The 19,768-nt window shown below is 46.9% G+C and overlaps 1 protein-coding gene across 9 annotated transcripts in view; it reads left to right on the top strand.

The window, feature by feature from the left end:
* Positions 1-19,768, top strand: part of CELF2 (CUGBP Elav-like family member 2) — a 313,311-nt gene that overhangs the window by 138,462 nt on the left and 155,081 nt on the right. For 7 of the 9 annotated variants that reach the window (XM_028162880.2, XM_057543107.1, XM_057543108.1 and 4 more), the window contains exon 2: positions 9,503-9,699. In XM_028162880.2, the coding sequence (XP_028018681.1) occupies positions 9,503-9,699 (197 nt within the window). Of the gene's footprint in view, positions 1-2,663; positions 2,683-9,166; positions 9,330-9,502; positions 9,700-19,768 lie in introns of those variants that run through there. The other 2 variants (XM_057543114.1, XM_057543113.1) reach the window with 2 other exon arrangements.

Here is a 19,768-nt window from a genome sequence, read left to right as displayed (position 1 = left end):
AGCCAGGTGGCACCATAGCCTTCTGCCAGCTGTCGCTGGGGAGGGTCGGGTGGGAGGGTTGATCAGACGAGACCAAGGAGAGTGAGTGAGTGACAGGAATGCTGGAGGGGGGTGACCACAGAGGAGTTAGTCCAGAGGCCAGGGTGAAAAGCGGAGCTGGAAGGGCTTCATGGACGGAATGGGCTTCCAGTTGATGGCCTTGGGAGCAGAGGTGGGACCCTGAGCTGTCCCCCGAGCTCAAGGGTCAGCAGTGCGGGTGACGGCCGTCCAGCCATGGGTCCGTGTGGCACTCTCTCCAGGTGGCTCAGGTCCCCTGTCTCGAATGTATGCTCCGCGGGATGGGAGACACCTGTGGCCACTTTCTCTCCAGGCCCAGCTCCTTTGCTGCGGTGGTCTTCGTTCAGTCTCACTGCCAGCTCAGGGATAGCTTATCATTCTGTGGCTCTGATTATTGCAGATTCCATTGGCAAATTGGACCACGAGGATGTAGCGTGGTTCACGATGCTGAATGCCTGTCCCTGTGGCCAGATGAATCCCTTCTGGCTGGCTGATGGCGGGCCCGTGTATACTGCGCTCTTCTGGGCCTTAGTGTTCTGTGGTTTGATTCTATATTGTACATACGGCTGACTCTGATCAGTGGCTATTAGTGGCTTAAGGGCATAAATTACATATGTTTCAACTCTCTCTCCTTCAAACCCAGCACCGTGGGACTTCCCTGGTGGCACAGTGGTTAAGAATCCGCCTGCCAATTCAGGGAACACGGGTTCGAGCCCTAGTCCGGGAAGATCCCACATGCTGCAGAGCAAGTAAGCCCGTGCGCCACAACTACTGAGCCTGCCCTCTAGAGCCCATGAGCCACAACTACTGAGCCCACGTGCTGCAACTACTGAAGCCCATGCGCCTAGAGCCCGTGCTCCGCAACAAGAGAAGCCACTGCAATGAGATGGCCATGCACCACAATGAAGAGTAGCCCCTGCTCGCCGCAACTAGAGAAAGCCCGCGCGCAGCAACGAAGACCCAACGCAGCTCCCCCCCAAAAATAATAATAATAATAAATTAAATTTAAAAATCTTAAAAAAAAAACCCAGCACCGTGCCTGACAAAAGGCAGATCTTCAATACCTAAGTAAGAAACGGGCTTTGTGTGCAAATAACCCTTGGGGGCGGGGCGGGAGCAGGAGTAGGGGTTGAAATCCCACAAAGGTGAACCATCCACTTTCACTACCAGTATTTCTTCAGTGGATGGAGAGTGTTGTGAATCCGCCCTGATTGCTTTCTTTCTCTTGCATAAGTAGGTCGAGGCAAAATATTGTAGCCAGCGGTAGAAGCAGGAGTTATTTGCCTTGAAAAGCACAGTTGCTAAAGCCCAGGTGCAGGGTACCAGGAGCTGTGTCGTCACTCTCAACATACCTCCCTCGTTTTCATCACTCGCTGCCGGAACGTGAATAGGGGAGAGACATTTTAGGTAAAAATTAGTGTTCGGTTTGGGAAGTTTGGACCACTATTGAGCTGTCCCTCACACCCGTCTTCATTTCGTAATGATTCACGGGTTCAGTTACTTAACGGAGGCCAAGCCAGTGTCTTCTCCGTCATCCAGAAGGGCCAGTTGCAAGTGCTTGCCCAAGCAAACCGGTGAATTCTGCAGCATTTAGCGGTGGGCAGGAGGATCAGCCTGGGGGCACCTAGAAGGGGTGTGCGCCCCGAGCGAGTGCACCCCCTCCCTGGCCACGGTTGACTCATCTGTGCAGTGGGGGCAGGAGCGCTGACCTCAGCCCTTGGAGTGGGAGGATTAATTAACGTGTGCTCCGGCAGCACTTGGAAAAGGTGAAGCCTGATATAAATCTGCGTGATGATTATTTCCCTGTTGCCATTTCTAAAAGCTCATCTAAAGAACTCTTCCGTACAAATATCTTCTGCTCTGCAGTCCCCGGGACTATTTCTGATAAATCACAGAAGGAAGTGAGTTCCCTGGGCGGGGGCTGTCCGGAGCTGATGCCTGACTGCCTTCCCAGCGACGGCTGTGTGTGTCCAGCCTTCAGGTACCCCCTGGATGTCTCCACACTGACTTCTTTGGGGGCGTTTTCTACCTTTCTGCTTTTTACTCGCAGTCAAGTTGAGATAAGCTAATAAGGTTTCCCCTCTACTTGGTGAGTCCAGACACCCATGTTGTGAGGCCTTTTCTGCAGGAATGAATTCCTACGAATCAGGGTTACATTTTACCCCGGTAATCGAATGGATAACTTTTAGACCTGCATCCAAATGCAATCCTGCATTAACTTCAGCCGTCCAGTGGAATGCCCGTCACAAATGTGTGCTTTCCTCGTCATCTGTGAATGAAATAGATGTGCTATCCATTCTTAATAAATTCTGTTTCTTTTCAAATTTTGTCAAAGCCCAGGGATGAAGATGTTACATGTGTGCGTACTTACAGGAAACTTGAACTTTTCTTCAGAGGAGCACAAACTAATTTATTTACAATTTGACCATTTGGAGAAAGGCTTTGCCTCCTTCAGCGACTTAGGGTATTATTTGATCCATTTAATCTTCTGTGAATTCACCAGCTGATCTGCAGAAGTCTCACCTCCAAGTTTGAGGGCCCCGTCCTGTTACCATTCTATAACTGGTGGAGACATGACTCACAAAACTTTGGCTGCATGTGAGAAGTTATATCCATACCTTCCAGGTAAATACAGGAATGGCCTTGGTTTCATCATCTGATTGCTGAGTAAACTGATATCCGGAGGGTTTTGTTAGGTCTACCAGAATCTAACACCAGGATCCCGCCGATGGAGGTGCACCTGTATCGGTGCCGTGCAGAGGTGCCGTGTTGAAAGGCAGGCACAGGAGATAGAGGTGTTCTTCATGGTGACCCCGAAGTGGTGTGTTTTCAAAGGGAGCTGCAGTTCCCAGAGCTCGAGGTTGGATGACAGCCAGTGCCTCTTCTTAAATGGAGAGGGTTAGGTTTAGAGTAGAAGGTTGCAGCTCCGGAGCGGGGCCCCTCTCTGATCCCCAGAGAGTAGTGGAGGGACAAAGAGCTGATGCTGTAGCCCTCGCACCACGTTGCCAATCGTCAAGGAGAGAATTCTGTTCTTAAATAGTAAGCAACAACAACAGGGACAGTGTAGAAGGCTGTTAACGTTACTGAATTTCACACCATCCCGCTGCCCGCCCCCAGGCCCATCGCCAGGTTCTTCCTGCTTGTGCCTCACACAGCTCAGCCTTGGAGAGTTTCCTGCGATCGCCACACAAAGCCTGTTTCTTCATGGGCTATTACTTAAGTACACAGGATATTAAAAAATGGTCCCCAGACCCTTTGAAAGAGTGGCCTGTCTGCTGACTGCAGTTGAGATGCTGGGAAGAATTGGCGCAAACTGAGAGAGGGGCTGCTCCGGAAGCAGCCCTGAGCGACCAGCCGCTCAGCTACTCACAGAACTAGAGGAACTAACAACCAGATGGGAACTGTTGAGTCTCTTTGTTTTACAAGTGAGGAAACTGAGGTACAGAGTGATTACATGATTAGCCTGGGATCCCACATTTAACTTAATGCTGAGCCAAGACGAGAACCCAGGCCAGCCAGCCCACTGCCCACTGACTAGCTCTCGGCTGACTCAAGCGTTGGTGTCATTTTCCTGGCCCTTCATTTCTATTTTCCCAAAACAACTATCTGATGAAATGTTCTGGTGAATCTCAACTCCTATTTGTCTTTAAAACAGACAAACAAACAAAAAACACTACTTACATTTGCATTTAGAGCTATTTAAGTTTAAATTAATTAAAGTAAAATAAAACTTAAAATTCCGTCTCTCAGTTGCCCTAACTTCATTTGGAGTGTGTAGTAGCCACATATAACTTGTGGCTACCATGTTGGTTTGCGCAGGTTATAGAACATTCCCACTATTGCACACAGTTGGCAGTACTGATGCAGGGTATTCCAAGGACCAAAGCAAGATGGATTAAAAAAGTATGGGAGTAATAAGATTATTTGTAACTACCAAGGAGATTAGCTATCTTTTATTCAAAATTTTTGCAAGACAAGGCATCTTTTTGTGTTGTTTTCAGGTTTGTATATCTTCTGAAGGTGGCATTTTATGTCCTTTTTTTTTCAACTTTTATAAAATTACTTATAGCCACTTGGCATTTCTCATACCCATTTTGTAAGTTTGGTATTCTTCCTTTTGTATAGATAAGGGAGATGGAGTTGTAATGCAGAAGGTTGCTGTCCAATGAGCAAGATAGAAGAATAGAAATATCAATTCTTTTGTTTGCATTCTCCAAAAAGAAACCTGCATTCGCTGGACCTCGTAAAAGCCTGTGTCCTGGAAATAATAACAATAATAAGAATACATTGAATCAATTATTGTAATTTCTGGAACATTTTGCTGCTTAGAGGAACCTCAGAAGATTTTGCATATCCTCTGTTGGTCTAGTTCTCTTTACTCGAAAATAGAGTAGGGAAGTAGGTCAGTGCCAGTGCTGAAAGCAAAGAGTAAGCACCATCATTTTTCTCCCCCAACATCATTATATTTTCGTCTTGGCTCTGAGACTAATACCACCAGTGCCCGCTGGCTTAGTGCTCTCTAACTCGTGGTCCAATTCCGTATGGCATCTGTCCTGGAGGAGCCTGATAGTTGGCACTTTGCCAAGAGCAGAAGCGGAATTGGCGTCCAGGATAGTGTTGTAGTTCGTAGGTGGGGTGCCAGCAGAGAGGTATGGCTTGTGTCTCGGGCCTGCCAGTGGCCACTGAGTCCAAGGGAAACATCACCCTAGAGAAACCCAGTTCATGGAATATTAAGCAGTAACCATTGGCCTTTATTTCATACTGTGTCCAGATTCTGCAGACGCTTCTTCTTAGGGGTGTGACATGGAGAAGGTCACTTTACTTCTGTGAATCTCGATTGCTTCGTTTCCAAAACGGGGATAATAATTTCATCTTCTTGGAGCTGTTGTGATGCCGTGTGTCCTGTACCTGGCAAAGTTTTCTGGCAAAGAGTAGGCCCTCAATAAATATTTGAATTTGAACCTAATTCCCGCACTGTCCTGGAGGCTGAGGATGGCTAGGGAGTGCGGGGAGGGGAGCTAGTCTAATTTTCTAAGCCCGAGATCAGATTCCAGTAAATAGAAGATCTTACTGAGAGTCTTACTGAGAGTTAGGGTATCTATTCCCATAATTACGCCTCTGTGTAGATCGAATTGGTTTGCTGTGGCCTCTGGCAAGTACCTCGAAAGGTTTAACTGTTAGACACATGATTTCTGGCTTCCTTAGAAGTGTCAGCACTTGCAGCCCCATGAGGACAAAAGAAGTCAGTAAGTCTCTGGTAGAAATGAGTATCAGCTGGGAAGAAAGTTGGGAGTCCAAAGAAGGAGGAGCTCTCACACGTTAGAACAAAGTTACCCAGGCTGCTGCAATACCATCAGCATCCAGGGCATGGGATTCAGCAGCACAGGGGTCATCAGTGGGGTAGGACCATTGATGCTTTGATCTGGAAGATGTGCTATTGTCGTTGTTTATTTGGCTGCACCGGGTCTTTGTTGTGGCATGCAGGCTCTTTTAGTTGCAGCATGCGGGATGATCTAGTTCCCTGACCAGGGATCAAACCCTGGCCCCCTGCATTGGGAGCGTGGAATCTTAACCACTGGACCACCAGGGAAGTCCCAGATGTGTTATTTTGAATTTGTGTAACAACTAGACATAGTTGGATTTACTTAAGGGACTGCATGCTCTTAGCATTTGATGCAAATCTTTGGAACATTTGTTTGCAAAATGGGCAGGTAGTTGGGAAAGGATGCAGATATGGATGAGAGGTGCTCATCGATGTGATCCGGTGGGAACAGAGAGGGAGGCAGTCAGTGGAGATGGAGACACGTTATATGATTATGGAGAAAATGTGGGTTGTAAGGTAGCCTTCATGGACTCTTAAGTTCAGTACTTTGCACCCTAATTCCAACACAGAAGAAGGAAAGATGTGTATATGTGTTCCTAATAGTGACGCCTGTTACTTGGCAGTGTGATTCCAGGGAACCAGTAGGCCTTGCTCTTGGCCTTGACTTCTCATAGATTTACCATAAGCTGTTCACTCTCAGCCCAAAGCAGACCTGATACACTACGTGGCCACATGATGATTTAGAAATGTTCCGTGCTCTGGAGCCCATTGGGTCCAGGTTCGAATTCTGCTTCTACAATGTATAAGCCGGTAATCTTAGAAAAGGAATTTATTGGGCTTCCCTGGTGGCGCAGTGGTTGAGAATCTGCCTGCCAATGCAGGGGACGCGGGTTCGAGCCCTGGTCTGGGAAGATCCCACATGCCGCAGAGCAACTCGGCCCGTGAGCCACAATTACTGAGCCTGCACGTCTGGAGCCTGTGCTCGGCAACGAGAGGCCGCGATAGTGAGAGGCCCGCGCACCGCGATGAAGAGTGGCCCCCGCTTGCCACAACTAGAGAAAGCCCTCGCACAGAAACGAAGACCCAACAAAGCCATACATACATACATACATACATAAATAAAAAGAATGTAAGCAGACAAGAATAACATTAAAAAAATAAAAAATAAAAAAATAAAAAAGAAGAAAAGGAATTTATTTATTAGACGTTTGCATCTGGAAAATAATACTTTCTCACAGAGATGTGATAAGGATTAGAAATAATGTATGTAAAGCACCTAGCATGGTATCTGGCATATAAGTGCTCACTGAAAGATGCCTATTATTATTATTACTTAGGATATGAATTGTGTTTGAGTCCATACTATGAAAAAATTTGGATTGAAAAGTAGAGTTGTGATAGTCACTCATTTGTAGTGCATCACAAGTGCACAGAAAAGATGAACAGCGGAAGCAGCTAACACTTATTGGACACTTCCCCGGGGCCACGTCCTGTACAAAGCACATGACTATATGAGGTGGAGCCCGTTTGTTACCATTTTACAGATGAAGAGTCTGAGGCCCAGGGCAGCACAGTTAGGAAGTGGTAGTGCCAGGATTCAGACCCTCAGCCCCAACACTGCTCTGCCTCAGGGTACAAGAGATCTAAAGGCACCTGTGAAGGATGGCTGTGGCGGGGGGCGGGGGGGGGGGCGGGGATTATAAACACATACTCACCAACATAAGGACCAAAGGGCGTAAACCCTCTTTGCAGCGTCCCTTCCTTTATGCACCTCGGTGAGTGTGTGTTTTTTGAGAAAGTAAAAATGGCCCCTCATTTGGAGACCCATGAAAGCTTGCTCTAGATATTCGGACCATTGTGCTGCTGCCTGACGCCTCCGTTGTATGAACCGCGCTTTGTGCAGGCGAGATGCAGGAGCCCCATTTTTTGAACTTCCGCTCTCTGTTAGCTGGGACCTGTGGCAACGCCTTCCTCTTTTCATTCTAGCTGCTTGTCAACAGCGGTAACCACAAGCCCTTCCTGTCCCAGAAATAAGTCTTGCCACACTGTCAGCGAGCTGTGAATGCTACATTCTGTTCCGCGTGGGCCTTTGCCACCTCCACCCTGCCCGAGCCGGCTCCACGGGGTTAAAGTGTTTATTGAATTCCCAGAGGGCGATTTGAAAAGCAGTAGAGGTGCACAGGAACAAGATAAATGCTCGCACTCTAATCTAAGCAGGCATTGCGTTACACCTAAGTTGTTGAAGGAAGATTTTGTGCTCAGCATTGTATTCGGCAGAACATTTTTTATAACAATAAGGTTGATTCGAGAAAGCTCTGAAAGTGCTTCAAGTTAGTCTGATTGTTTATCTCAAGGATAAAAAAACAGAGTGGTAAATTGGGGGATAAGAAGTAGAAATTGAAGCCAGGACCTAGTGAAGAGTATTTGCCATCATTTTCCTCTTGGGATAAAATTGAATTCAGGATTTCTCCTTTCCATAGGTTTTATTGTTTGTTTGTTAGCCATCAGTGTCTTTCCCCACCCCCCCCCCCAAGGGCTCAGAACTAGCCTAGTTTCACAGCAAATTTAAGGTGCTCTGATGGGTTTTGATTGAAATAAGGAAGCCTACTTAAGATCTTTGAAAACCTTCTTGCTGTTACCCTGAGACTACAGTGAAGTGACCATTTGCAGTGAAGTTTTAGTCCGTGGGGCCCTTTCTTTCTGCCTTCTGGGCTGGAGGCTGGGGGTTGAGGGACAGTCGTGGACAAGGCTGTGTAGGTTCTACGTCTGCCGCGTTTAAGTGCATTTTACTGTATTTTCACAGGCTGGGAATCAAGAGCACGGTACTGCAGATGAATGCTGCTTAGGGCATTCAGCCTTTCGCCGGGCAGAGTAGGTGGGTTTAGGGTGCATTAGTCGGCAGGGTACGTGGGGGAGACAGAGGGTATGTGGTTTTGCTTTACTATGTACTGCAGCTCAAATGGGGGGGGGCGGAATCCAAGTAAAACATAAACACTTCATCATCCTTTTACATGATGGTGACTGGAATTGCACGTTCTAAACAAGCATTGTCTCTTTCAAATAAGGGTTTCGGGAAACAGCGTTAAGGAGGATTGATATGTAAAAGCTTATGGTCTTGCTCTTTGTATCGGCCCCAAATATTTACTGAAGCTAGGAGAAGAAGAGGCAGACTTTTCTCTCCCAAACGTGTGGTTGTTTAGAACTCAAGTGCAACATCTGGATGTCAGATATACGGAGAGCAATTTACGGAGTGTGAAAGATTTGAAGTATTCAGTGTCCTTTAGCGGGAACTCAACTTTCTGGGACTGCTTTTTTTTTTTTTTTCCTCCCGGCACAAAGCAGGCAATTCTGAGATCGCCTTTGCCTCTCTGAATTAAACCCTTTGTGCCCGGGTCCCATAAACAACGTGCTTTTTAAATGGGAGCCCCCTCCCCGCCCGGGCCCTTTTCTCCAGCGTGGGCAGCCAATCGGCTGCACCCAGCCGCATTGCTGGAGCACTTTCCCTTCTGAGCAGCAACAACGTACTAATTTGATGCACACATGCATGCCTCGCGCGCTCTGCAAATTCATCCCCAGCATCTTGCGTTAGTCATCTGACGGACTGCCGAGTGTTTCATTTTCTTTTCATGTGACTTTATTATTACCACCTCTCTCCTCTCTTCCAAAAACCTCCCAAAAGGGGTGGAAGGGTGGGAAAGCCAGCGGAAATCCAGCCCCGCCTTTCTTTCCACGGGAGAGCCAGTGTGGGGCTGATAACGCTGTGGATGCTTGATGGCAGCCTAGCCAAGCGAGACCTGCTCGTAACTTGCAGCTGCCTCCCGAGCCGGGTTTCAAGATGTCCACGCCCCGGGTGACAGCCGGCAGGGCGCCGCCCGGGGTCGGGCGGCGATACTGAACAAGCAGCCTGCAGTGAGAGCTCTCGCCGAGGCCGCCGAGGAGCAACCTAATGGTGCCTGTGCTTTGTTTTAGTTCATCACGTTTCCACGACTCATTAGGCACTTTGCCCCGTGCTCCTCTTCCTCCTCCTTCCGCCTCCCCGCCCCCACCCCCACCCCCGATTTTCTGTCTTCCTGTCCCTCACCCTGCAGCCCTAACTCTGGCTCCCGCTTCCCTCTTTGACAGTAACGGCACAGCCAACAAGATGAACGGCGCTTTGGATCACTCAGACCAACCAGACCCAGATGCCATTAAGATGTTTGTGGGACAGATCCCCCGGTCCTGGTCGGAAAAGGAGCTGAAAGAACTTTTTGAGCCTTACGGAGCTGTCTACCAGATCAACGTCCTCCGGGACCGGAGTCAGAACCCTCCCCAGAGTAAAGGTACAGATAGTGGGGCGCGTGCGCGCGGTCAGGGGCGCGCAGGGCGCCTGGGCGTCCCGGGAATCGCGGGAGGGAGGAGGGCGAGGGAGAGCCGCCCGCTACCCCAGTGCCCCGCGGCCAGCCGGGCTCCTCCCCGCGACCCCCGCCCGCCTGCTTCCCGGACAGGTGGACCAGACGGCCTGGGATGCGGGGAGGGAGAAGCCGAGCGGGGGCGGCGCGGCCGCGCCTCCGTCCAGGCGCGTGATTCCTCCCTGAGGTCACTTTCTAGGCAGTGGCTTGCCTGTCTGAGGAACAGAGCTCTTTCTACCCCTACCTTTCTGTTACTGCCCATGTAATTACAGCTGCATTTCACTTTTCCATAGGCTGTGGGGATCTTGAAGTACCTTATAAACAGTGATAATCACTGGTGTAACGAATAAAGGGTACACTTTTAGCAGGGACATTAATTCTTGGGGTCTGAATGGAGATCATTAAGTGAAGTGTGCCTTTGGGGGCGGGAAGTAGCACCCTAGTGGCCTGAAATAGTTAGCACACCTTCAAAAATGCTTCTGGTTTACGCCCTTAGCAGTGGTAAGATTCACGTGTACAATCTGATGGCTGTGACTGCCTCCATTTTAAGATGAGAGTGATTCGGGGGAGGGGGGGGGTACAGTTATTAAAAAAGAGGCCGGAAACCTCTGTCCAGGTTGAAGCTTCTGAGTATTGGAGTCACCCTTTGTACGCCCTTTGTAGACTTCAGTTAAGATATCTCCTCTGCCTCTACCATTTGGTCTCTGTTCATGTTTTAACCTCGCTTTAGTAATTTTGTTCTTTCTCTGGTCTTGATCTCTTGGTTTTCGTACCCAGGGCTCCTCCATCTCTTTGTGGGTCTCACAGTTGCTGTTTCTCTGCCCCTTGGTATTTCTGTCTGGCCTGTTATTTTATTTCTCTGTTGCCTCTCACAAGAGCTCCTGCAAGCTCATTGTTTGGCTTGTACACACACTTGAGTTGAGCATCTGAACATCAGCCCATACTACTCTCTGAGCCTCTTCTTTACTGTCAAGGTGAAGGGCTAGGACTAAGTCATTGTTAAAACTCTGATGTTCTCTGACTCTGAGAAACGTTGGTCCATTTCTTGTTCCCTGTAGTTACTCAGCTCTGATAGGACTTTTTGGAACCTTTTAAGAAATTTGAAAACCCCTAGATCATATCTGTCTTATAAAGGTGAACAGACATGCCTATGTTTATAGGACTCTCCTTTTCTATCTCAAAACCTATCATGTAACACCAAGAGTGTTTTCAAAGAATATATATATAAGGATTTTGTCATCACAGACTTGACTGTCCCATAATTTGAAAAATGGAAAATTAAATATTTAAAAATCAAGAGGATTAAAAACATCACAAATTAGGGCAATGCTGGGACTCTTTATTGATCATATTCCTTAGCTATTTACCTACGTGTTTCCCAAATGGAGAAGACTAGAATTGGTTTTAATACTTTCAGAGTATCCAAAGGCAGTATAATGAATGGGCTGAAGCTCAGGACTTAGCAAAGAAGGGCCTTCCCACCATCTAGAATGGCACCCACAGAAAACTAGGCCAGAGGCAGTAAACCATTGCTTGAGAGCAGTAACCACAGTTCATCCTTGACTAGGAAAACGTGCCTGCAAATTTCAGTTTATTCAGCATTTTTCAAAATGACTTCTGACATCATGATCGAAGCTCATTTATTGTTACGATGCTTTGTTACGTGCATTTTAGCTTTTGATTACACGTGTCCTACTTTAGCCAAAAAGACCTTTCTCTGAGTCAAGTAAATGCTTATGCCTGGCCTAGTTCTTCTACCATTTCCTCTCTTTTCTCCGATGTTCCTCTGATCAGTATCTTTACCAGGCCGTATTTGTGACTCTGTATTTTAACTCTGTTCACTAGATCTTATAACTAACTTCATTTAAACAGTTTGCATCAGCTCAGAGTCTTGGAGGGAAAAGGAAGCCTTGTGAGGGAATTTACTTTTTTTGAGCCCATGCTGCGTACCAGGCTCTAGGTTAGGAGCATTGCATAGTTATCTCATTTAATTCTTACTGGAGTTCTGGAAGTAGATGGTATTAGTATCGTTTTGCAGATGAGAAAACTGAGGGTCACAAAAAGTTAAGAGATATAGCCCAGTTCACCCAGCTAGTAAGCGGCAGAGTAGAAATTTGTGCCCGGTTCATCTGTCTTCATGGGCTACTCCATCTCGCCTCTCAGGGAGATGAGGCCAAAACCTGCCTTGGTCTGCTGTATTTCAGGGTTGGGTCAGAGGCCTTCTCCTTTCCCTAAGAGTTCCCCAAGTGAAAGGAAGGAATTTCACCCTTCAAGAACAGGGTTGATCTTGCTTCTGTCTTTGTCCTTAGTTTTTATACCCCTGGGTCAAGATTGTACATCACTCCAGCTCACGGTATCATGGGATGGAAGTTACAGATGAAATCATTCAAATCTTACCTTTGGAAATATAGGTCAATTCCCATTACTGTGAACTCCAAGTCTCACATCAAATATTGCTTGAAGTACATGGGCTGTCAGCCAAAGCTTGAAAGGGTTTTTGTTATACAGACATCTCTGTCGTAACGGTGTTTGTTGTGATGGGATTTGAGCTGTATAATGACATTCCTCTCGGAGGATTACAGCCCTTAGCCGCTTACGTGTAGAGATCAAACACCACCACCTTTCTTTATACTGAGACCTATGTGTGCCATGCATTATTTGCCTGTTCGTAGATAAGATACGACCCCACATTTACGTTGGTTCTGACTATCAACAGAGTAAAATTATCCTGTTTTCCCAGGGCTGATGTCAGAGCCTCAGAAATTAGAAATTTGGAGGCTCTCTCTAAACATGGTTTAAATTATCTAAGGCTTTTAGGATGGCCTTGATTCGTTGCCTTACTGACATCAGTGGTTCCAAGGAGAGAGACAAAATCAGGCTATTACCTAATCCAGGTGAATTAGGTTTTTCCTGTCACTTTGCATTTGATGTTCTGTTTAATCTTGAGGCATAAAAACTTTGTTCTGTTTTTGAAAGTATCCTTTAAGAGTTAGAGTTTAAGCTATCTGTTTCTTCTCTCACATAAATACATGTGTTGATCAAGCAGCCTCAGCAGCTCTGGGGAACCTGGCTCAGTAAACCATCCCACCTCCGAGGACCTAGGGAAAGCACGTTTTATTTAGTGGTTATTGGTCAAGTCTGGATAGGAATATATAGTAGTTAAGAGCATGGCTTTTGAAGTCAGCAAGGCTTGATTCAATTTCTAGCTGTACCACTTGCTACATATTGGCCTTGGGCACATTACTTAATCTCCCCTGAAAATGGAGACAGTCCTCATAGGGCTGCTGAGATGGTGAAATCACGTGCTTTGCACAGAACTGACTGTGGTAGGAGCTCGCTATGGTGGCGGTGGTTATTACAGTTATTATTATTACCACTGCCCCCAAGAACTTGAAATCTAATAGGGACAATGAGGTAAATATATACACAGGTAACTGTAATATAAAAGAACATGAGATAAGAGTAAGCAAGAAAGAGATGAGCATATTTGAACTCTGGAGGTTAAAGGGAGGAATGAATAACTTGCAACTATGGAGACAGGAAAAAAATGGCATCTTTACCAAGTCTTGAAAAAAAAAAATAATAGGATTTCAGTAAGTAAAGACAAGTAGACACACTGGCCTGTTTCTGGCATGGAGGTGAGAACATGCAGGGCGGGTTCTGGGAACTATGAGTTCTCCCAGGGTTCAGAGGAAATGTGAAATATAGGAAATGAAGGAAGTGGGGAAGATGGGGAGGCTTAGAAGTAAAGACTGGGGCCGGTTCCTAGAAGACTTAACTTCTCAGGCTAAAATATTCAAGTTTTATTTCTTAGACAGCAGAGGGTCTGTGAAGGTATTTCAGCAACAGGGAAGGTGGCCAGGAGCCTGGTGTCGCATGTCAGGGAATCTGTGGAGCCTGGACAGGACGCTGTCATGGCAACGGAGAGGGAGGAAACAAGTGACACAGACATGACCATAGTGAGAGGAAAGGGGCTTAATAACTCCATTGGGGCAGTGACAACTGGGAGCTTTTGGCCTGACTGGGAGGACTGGGGAAGCAGTCAGCAGGTGGGAGTGGACGGGGAGAGGGGTGGTCAGGTCAGTTTTGATCGCTCTGAGTCTGAGGTGCCTCAGAAGAGTCAAGCAGGATGCAGGCCAAGGAAAGCCATCAGATTTGGTGATTGGAGGAGCTGGGAGCATTTCAGAAGGATGGGGAAGGTCGGGAGAGGGATGGTGTAGGTTTCTGTGCGGGGCTGTGAGTGGATACTGCCCTCTCTGGGAAGTCAAAGCGTGAAAGGAAAGAGATCTTAGATGCAGCGCTTTTTTTTTTTTTTTTGAGCCAAAGGTAAGAAGATGGAGCAAAAAAAGATAGTGCAAGTGCAAGGAAGGTGAGGATCAGGATCCTTGCAGGGACGAAAGGAGTGGCTGGAGAGCACATGTCAGCGGGTGGAAAGATGCTTCATTCAAGACAGTGGGGCCTTTAGCAGGAAGTAACACCAGACTAAGTCTCCGTCTAATGAGGGAGGTAGACACTCAGTCACAGATGCCCTTGGACTTCTCAGGAGGCAGTATGTTTCTGAGAAGTCTGGGTGAAATCAAAGACGTAAGAAAAATGGTGTAAAATGACTGTTTTGGAAAATCCAGTAGGGGAGAGAACAAGGGGATTATTGAACAGGAGGGTGCAGTTACCCCTAGGTTGTGTCGATTTACAGCGGGCCCTGGTGGTTGTGGCTCTCTGTCCGTCAGCGAGTGAGCAGGGAATGTCGGGCTGGAGATGAGCAAGAGAGATGTGGCTGAAGGTCAGGAAGGGTATTCAGTGTGTCAGAATGTTCACTGAAGCTGGTAAAGACAGAGGTTAGCTCGGGTCTTTTGGAGAAGGAAGAGTTGGGGGTTGGAGGTGGGGAACGAGGTACAGTGGAAGGGGTGGCGGGTACGGGGATGGGGTCCAGTGACACCAAACTCAAAACCTCTAGGCAGTAGATAAATCGTGTGCCTTGGATCATCACTCTTGAGGTTTCCATTTTAATCAGAATTATACCTCAGGATCCCAGCACCCTGAAAAAACCTACCCTCTCATGAACGCTAGTTATACTTTTCTAAGTTTGAACGCTTAGGTATTATTATTCTGATTTTACTGGAAGGAACTCTGCGGAGCCTTGCTGAGTGACCAGAATAGTCATTTGATATTTGAGATGGGAGGTAGAAGCAGACCCTCGACCCTAACCAGTGCCTTGCCCATCACATTTTTACTGTCTCTCTTTGGTGACTTCTCAGCCAAAAGAGAACTAGGAAGGGGAAGTGGCTTGTGTCGACTAGCGCTCCGTGCCACAGGCCTGAAGAACAGAACTTCCTTTTTTCTTGAAATGTGCTTGGGGGCTGTGGCATAACCGCCGTGCAGCTGCAGCCCTTCCAGCGCCTCGAGTCCAGAGTGGGTGGAACAAAAATCACATTCACAGCTCCTCGGGGAAGGGTGATTACCTTTAAGTTTCAAAAGAGCAGCTTTTGCCCTTTCATCTCCTGGTTGGGCAGCCTACAGTTGGGGTGACGCCAGGGACAGCCCTAGACAGCGGTTTGCGTTGGGTGATTTCATCCTTCTCCCCTCCTCCCTCCACCGATCTTAGGTGATGACAGAATATGAGTCGCTTCTTTCCTTCTCAGCGCCCTTACTTCAGTCTTCAGGAATTCATTCACAAAAAGCTAAGTTCAACCTCCTCTCTTCCCAGTTCAGCACGATGGCAAAGTTGTCCTCGAGGATGAGATGAGATGGCCAGGGGACGAACAGGGGAGGCGAAGAGGAGGAAAAGAAGGGCGAAAAGCACTGAAGCTAATTGTCCTTATTTCGGAATCTGACAGGACAGCCCTCTGGGCTCTGGCAGCATGAGAGCAGGCCCTGGAGTCGGGGGACCGATAACTGGTGTTTATTATCACAGATGAGTCTGGAGAGCCAGCCTCGATCTCTGTGTCTTTGCAGTATTGATAATACCTACGTCCGAACTGTTGTACATGTTCAGTGAAAGGACAAAGATGGATGCTGCTGGTAGAGTCCAGGGAGAGCTGATAATCTTACAACCTTGATGATTCTTCATAATGTGAAAGGCTTGTAAAGAGCACCTTCGACCTTTTTATTCAAGGAAGAATATTGGGGGTGGGAGTGGAGAGAGGCTCATTTTTGTGTTTCTTGCTTTTGCTTTCTTCCCTTGAGTAGTAGAAATGTACTTGGAGCCAGTTTATTTAAGCGCTGTCCTCTTGAAATCAGTAATTGAGAAAGAATTCGGAACGCAGGAAGATGAACCAATTTTACATTTTTAACGCACACAAGTCAGGGATAGGATTTCTGCCCTAAATTTCTTGCAAACTAGGGTGGCTGCCCTAGATTGCCTGGGACAGCCCGAGCTATGTTCGTGCTGCCTCAGGGGCCCACAGGAAGGATGCTTTCACCCTGAATTAATTTTTTTTTAATTTTTATTTTATTTATTTTTGGCTGCATTGAGTCTTCATTGCTGCATGTGGGCTTCCTCTAGTTGCGGCGAGCGGGGGCCACTCTTCAGTGCTTTGCGAGGGCTTCTCATTGTGGTGGCTTCTCTTGTTGCGGAGCACGGGCTCCAGGCGTGCGGGCTTCAGTAGTTGTGGCACGTGGGCTCAGTAGTTGTGGCTCGCGGGCTCCAGAGCACAGGCTCAGCAGTTGGTGGCGCACGGGCTTAGTTGCTCCGCGGCATGTGGGATCTTCCTGGACCAGGGCTCGAACCCGTGTCCTCCGCACCGGCAGGCGGACTCCCAACCACTGCACCACCAGGGACGCCCCTGAATTAATTTTATGTTAACAGAAACCGCTATGTAACGTATTGTGACATCCTTTTATACTTTCATTGTTGGCTGACCGAGATCCTACAGGATAAACCTAAAATGCAGTCAGAGGCTTTATATTCATGCAGCAGGGATCCTTGTCACACCCTTGGGAGAGGTGGCTTCATCAGTTATGGCATAGGGTTATATTTTTAAAAATTAACAGTTCAAGTTTTTGAAATGGAGTTTTAAATTGTTTTGGCTTACGCAAGCCATACCCATGGAACTGATTGAGATGAATGAGAGAGAAATGTCAAGTGAGCCTTGATTAAGTTATAGTGAGAAGGAATCCCTTTAAACACCCCATACTCTGTGCTGAGAGATTGGGCTGTGCTTGTCTAGCTCAGCCTGAATTTCTCTTACTTAAAGGGCGGCATCTACCCTGGCAGGTAGTATCTGTCCTGGGTACATTTGGATCCTTACATCTCTGGAGGGAAAAAAGAGGAAGAAAGGGGGGCAGGAGGGCGATCCAGAGGACACACAGAGCAAGCCGGTATCAAAGAAGAAATGAAATTAACCTAAGGTTGCTTCTACCCATTTTGTTTTCTTCTCCTCTGTCTGGGCCGTCAGCTGGTCCCCAGTCATCTTGTCCCCAGCAGATTTGCATTTCTGGAATTAAAGTGGCAAAAGAATAAAGAAAGTAGGCTCTGGACAAAAGGAGAATGGGCTTTTGGGGTAGAAACTTGCCCTGAGCAGTAAATCCAGGGTTTCATGCCTGCTGTCTGTTTTAGTCCCTCCAACACATATTAGAGGTTGACTGAAAAAGCCAAGTCTAGGTGATATCACAACTCACATTTCCCACGGACGCATTGATAGTTTGCCTGCCTGGAGGTCTTACTTGCCTTTTTATTTGCACCCAAGGAGATTTCTCCACATTAGAGATGTTCCACCATCTGTTACGCAGTTGTACCACTCTGCGTCACCATACTGTGGGGTCATTATGAAATGTCTTTGGAAGTGAGAAGTCCAGTTTCCTAGCCAGAAAGAGAAGTGCTCCCTCTGGGGTAATGCTGCTGCTGGTTACTCTGCAGTACGTATGCATTGCCTGGGAGTGGCCTTAGCGTGACTCTCTTCTCACTTTCGCTCCAAGGACACCAGATAGTTGGGCCATCGGGTTGAAAGGGTGACTTTCTTCCTTTTTCGATCTTGGCTTCTAATTAAAATTTACAATCAACTATAGTTATGTTATATTTTAGAAGTGTTCAGAAATGCTAACATTAAAAATATAAATAGAATCATTACATACCTTATGAACCATTAGCTTCATAGGTAATACATTATCTTTAATAATTCCAACCATGGTAAAATGTGCCATGCGGTTAGCACAATTAGCTCCCTTTTTTTTAATCTTGTGTTCGTAGATTCTTAAAAGACTGAATTTTCACCTTGGACCTATGGCCCCAAATGCTACCAAGATTTAGGCATGAGATTTTTCTTCCTTGTCCAATTTCACTGGTCCTGAAACGGTCCATGCTCATGTTTTCCTGTCTGATATTGACTAGCCCACACCTCTTATTGGAACAGCTCTCCCTCCCTTGTACGTGTGATGGAAAAAGGACGACGGGGAAAAAAGGCCTGTGTGGAATGATGGATTATGATCATGTGGATTTCACAAGCTCTCTTTTCACTGAGTCACATAGACAGACACGTAGGTAGCAAGCAAAAAAGCAGGTTTGCTATTAATGGAAAAAGGAGTTATTTGGCTGAACAGGGGCAGGTTATAATGGTAAAAACTAATGGGTCCAGGAGAATCGGGATGGCAATTTAAAAGCCACAGAAACTGATATTAGGATCAATATTTTTTCACTCTGTATGTAGATGACTGAGAACGATGTCCCCGATATAGTATCCACATCCTGCCATTAATTCAGATTAGAGAAACCCAACTGGAGAAATATACTTCAGGCAGTGATCCATTGAAAGAATAAAGGAATATAATTTCCCCCTTTCTATTAGAGGATCATAAATTGGAATTAGAGAAGTGAATCAAGAGAGTGAAAGAGAATATCCACCCATCACCCTCTTGAAGTGACCCTGAATCTGATCGTTATAAAACGTTTTGGGGTGTGTTAGACGTTTGTAGGCCAAGTTCACAACCTACATGTGGATGGAGGCCTGTCTCTTCAAAATCGTCTTCAGCATCCTCTGTGCTGTTTCATGGTCTCTTGCCAGCCAGGTCTTGTTGCCTTCTTTTCAGTTTTAGGTGAAAAAAAAAAAAAAAAAGCCCCCCAAACTCCCTTTAGTTTAATGGAAACCACATCACAGACGCAGAGAGAGACCTGATGATGGGGAGGGGGAGGGGGGGGTGTAAGAAGCAAGGCTTCTGACAAGTTAATGGTTAAAAAATGGCCCCCAAATGCTAAACATTCCAAACGAAGGTGCCAGACACCAAGTGTTAAGGAACAGGTAATTCACCACTTGTCACAGAGAACTTTTTCGCTCCTATATAGGCCACAGTGCCTCATGTTAGGAAATGTTATTGAAGTTCCATCAAGAAGATGGACGCCTTCCAGAGGCAAAGCAGCACGAATCACAAAGGTCCTGGAAGGTGCGCCCATCTGGAAAGGTCCTGGAGGTTAACTTAAAAGACCTGAGAGCGTGGAGTCACAAGAATGAAAAGAGAGAAAGGCTGGAGCCGAACATAAAAAGAGAGATTGTGCTCTCCAAAAGAAAAAAAGAAAGTTAGAAGCGAATATGATTGAAGCTTGGAAGACGCTAAAGTGCAGTGAGGCCATATATAGATAAGCTCCTCCAATTAATGCTGAACCCCAGGGTTCTGGGGCTTAGACTTACAGTGTTGGCACGGCAGGCCAAGTGTAGAGTTGGAGCCAAACTTTTACACAGAAGAGGTGGTGAACTTAGAGAAAAGGATGGAAGTTATGGCGAGGGTGGGGGGCAGCTGCTTACAGCTCCCCGCCCCGAGGAGTGGCCCTCAGGCTGGCGCTCCCCTGGGACTTCATGCCTCCCTCTTTTGTAACGGGGATTTGGACCTTAGGGTAACCTTGAAAGCCCCAGGTCCCGTTTAAAGTGGAATTTAACCTCGAATAGAAAAGATGAAAGACGTGGCCCGGAAAACTAGCCACGTGTTTACCAAAGGACCTGTTACATGGCAATAAATGTTCATCGGCACCTACTGTGTGCAAGGCCTTGTGTTTAGTGCTGAGAACACAGAGATG

This window comes from Balaenoptera acutorostrata, chromosome 3 (assembly GCF_949987535.1).
Source record: "Balaenoptera acutorostrata chromosome 3, mBalAcu1.1, whole genome shotgun sequence".
In the NCBI taxonomy this organism is placed as follows: Eukaryota; Metazoa; Chordata; class Mammalia; order Artiodactyla; family Balaenopteridae; genus Balaenoptera; species Balaenoptera acutorostrata.
Note: the sequence above shows the minus strand (reverse complement) of the source record. Positions and strands in the feature narration are given on the sequence as shown.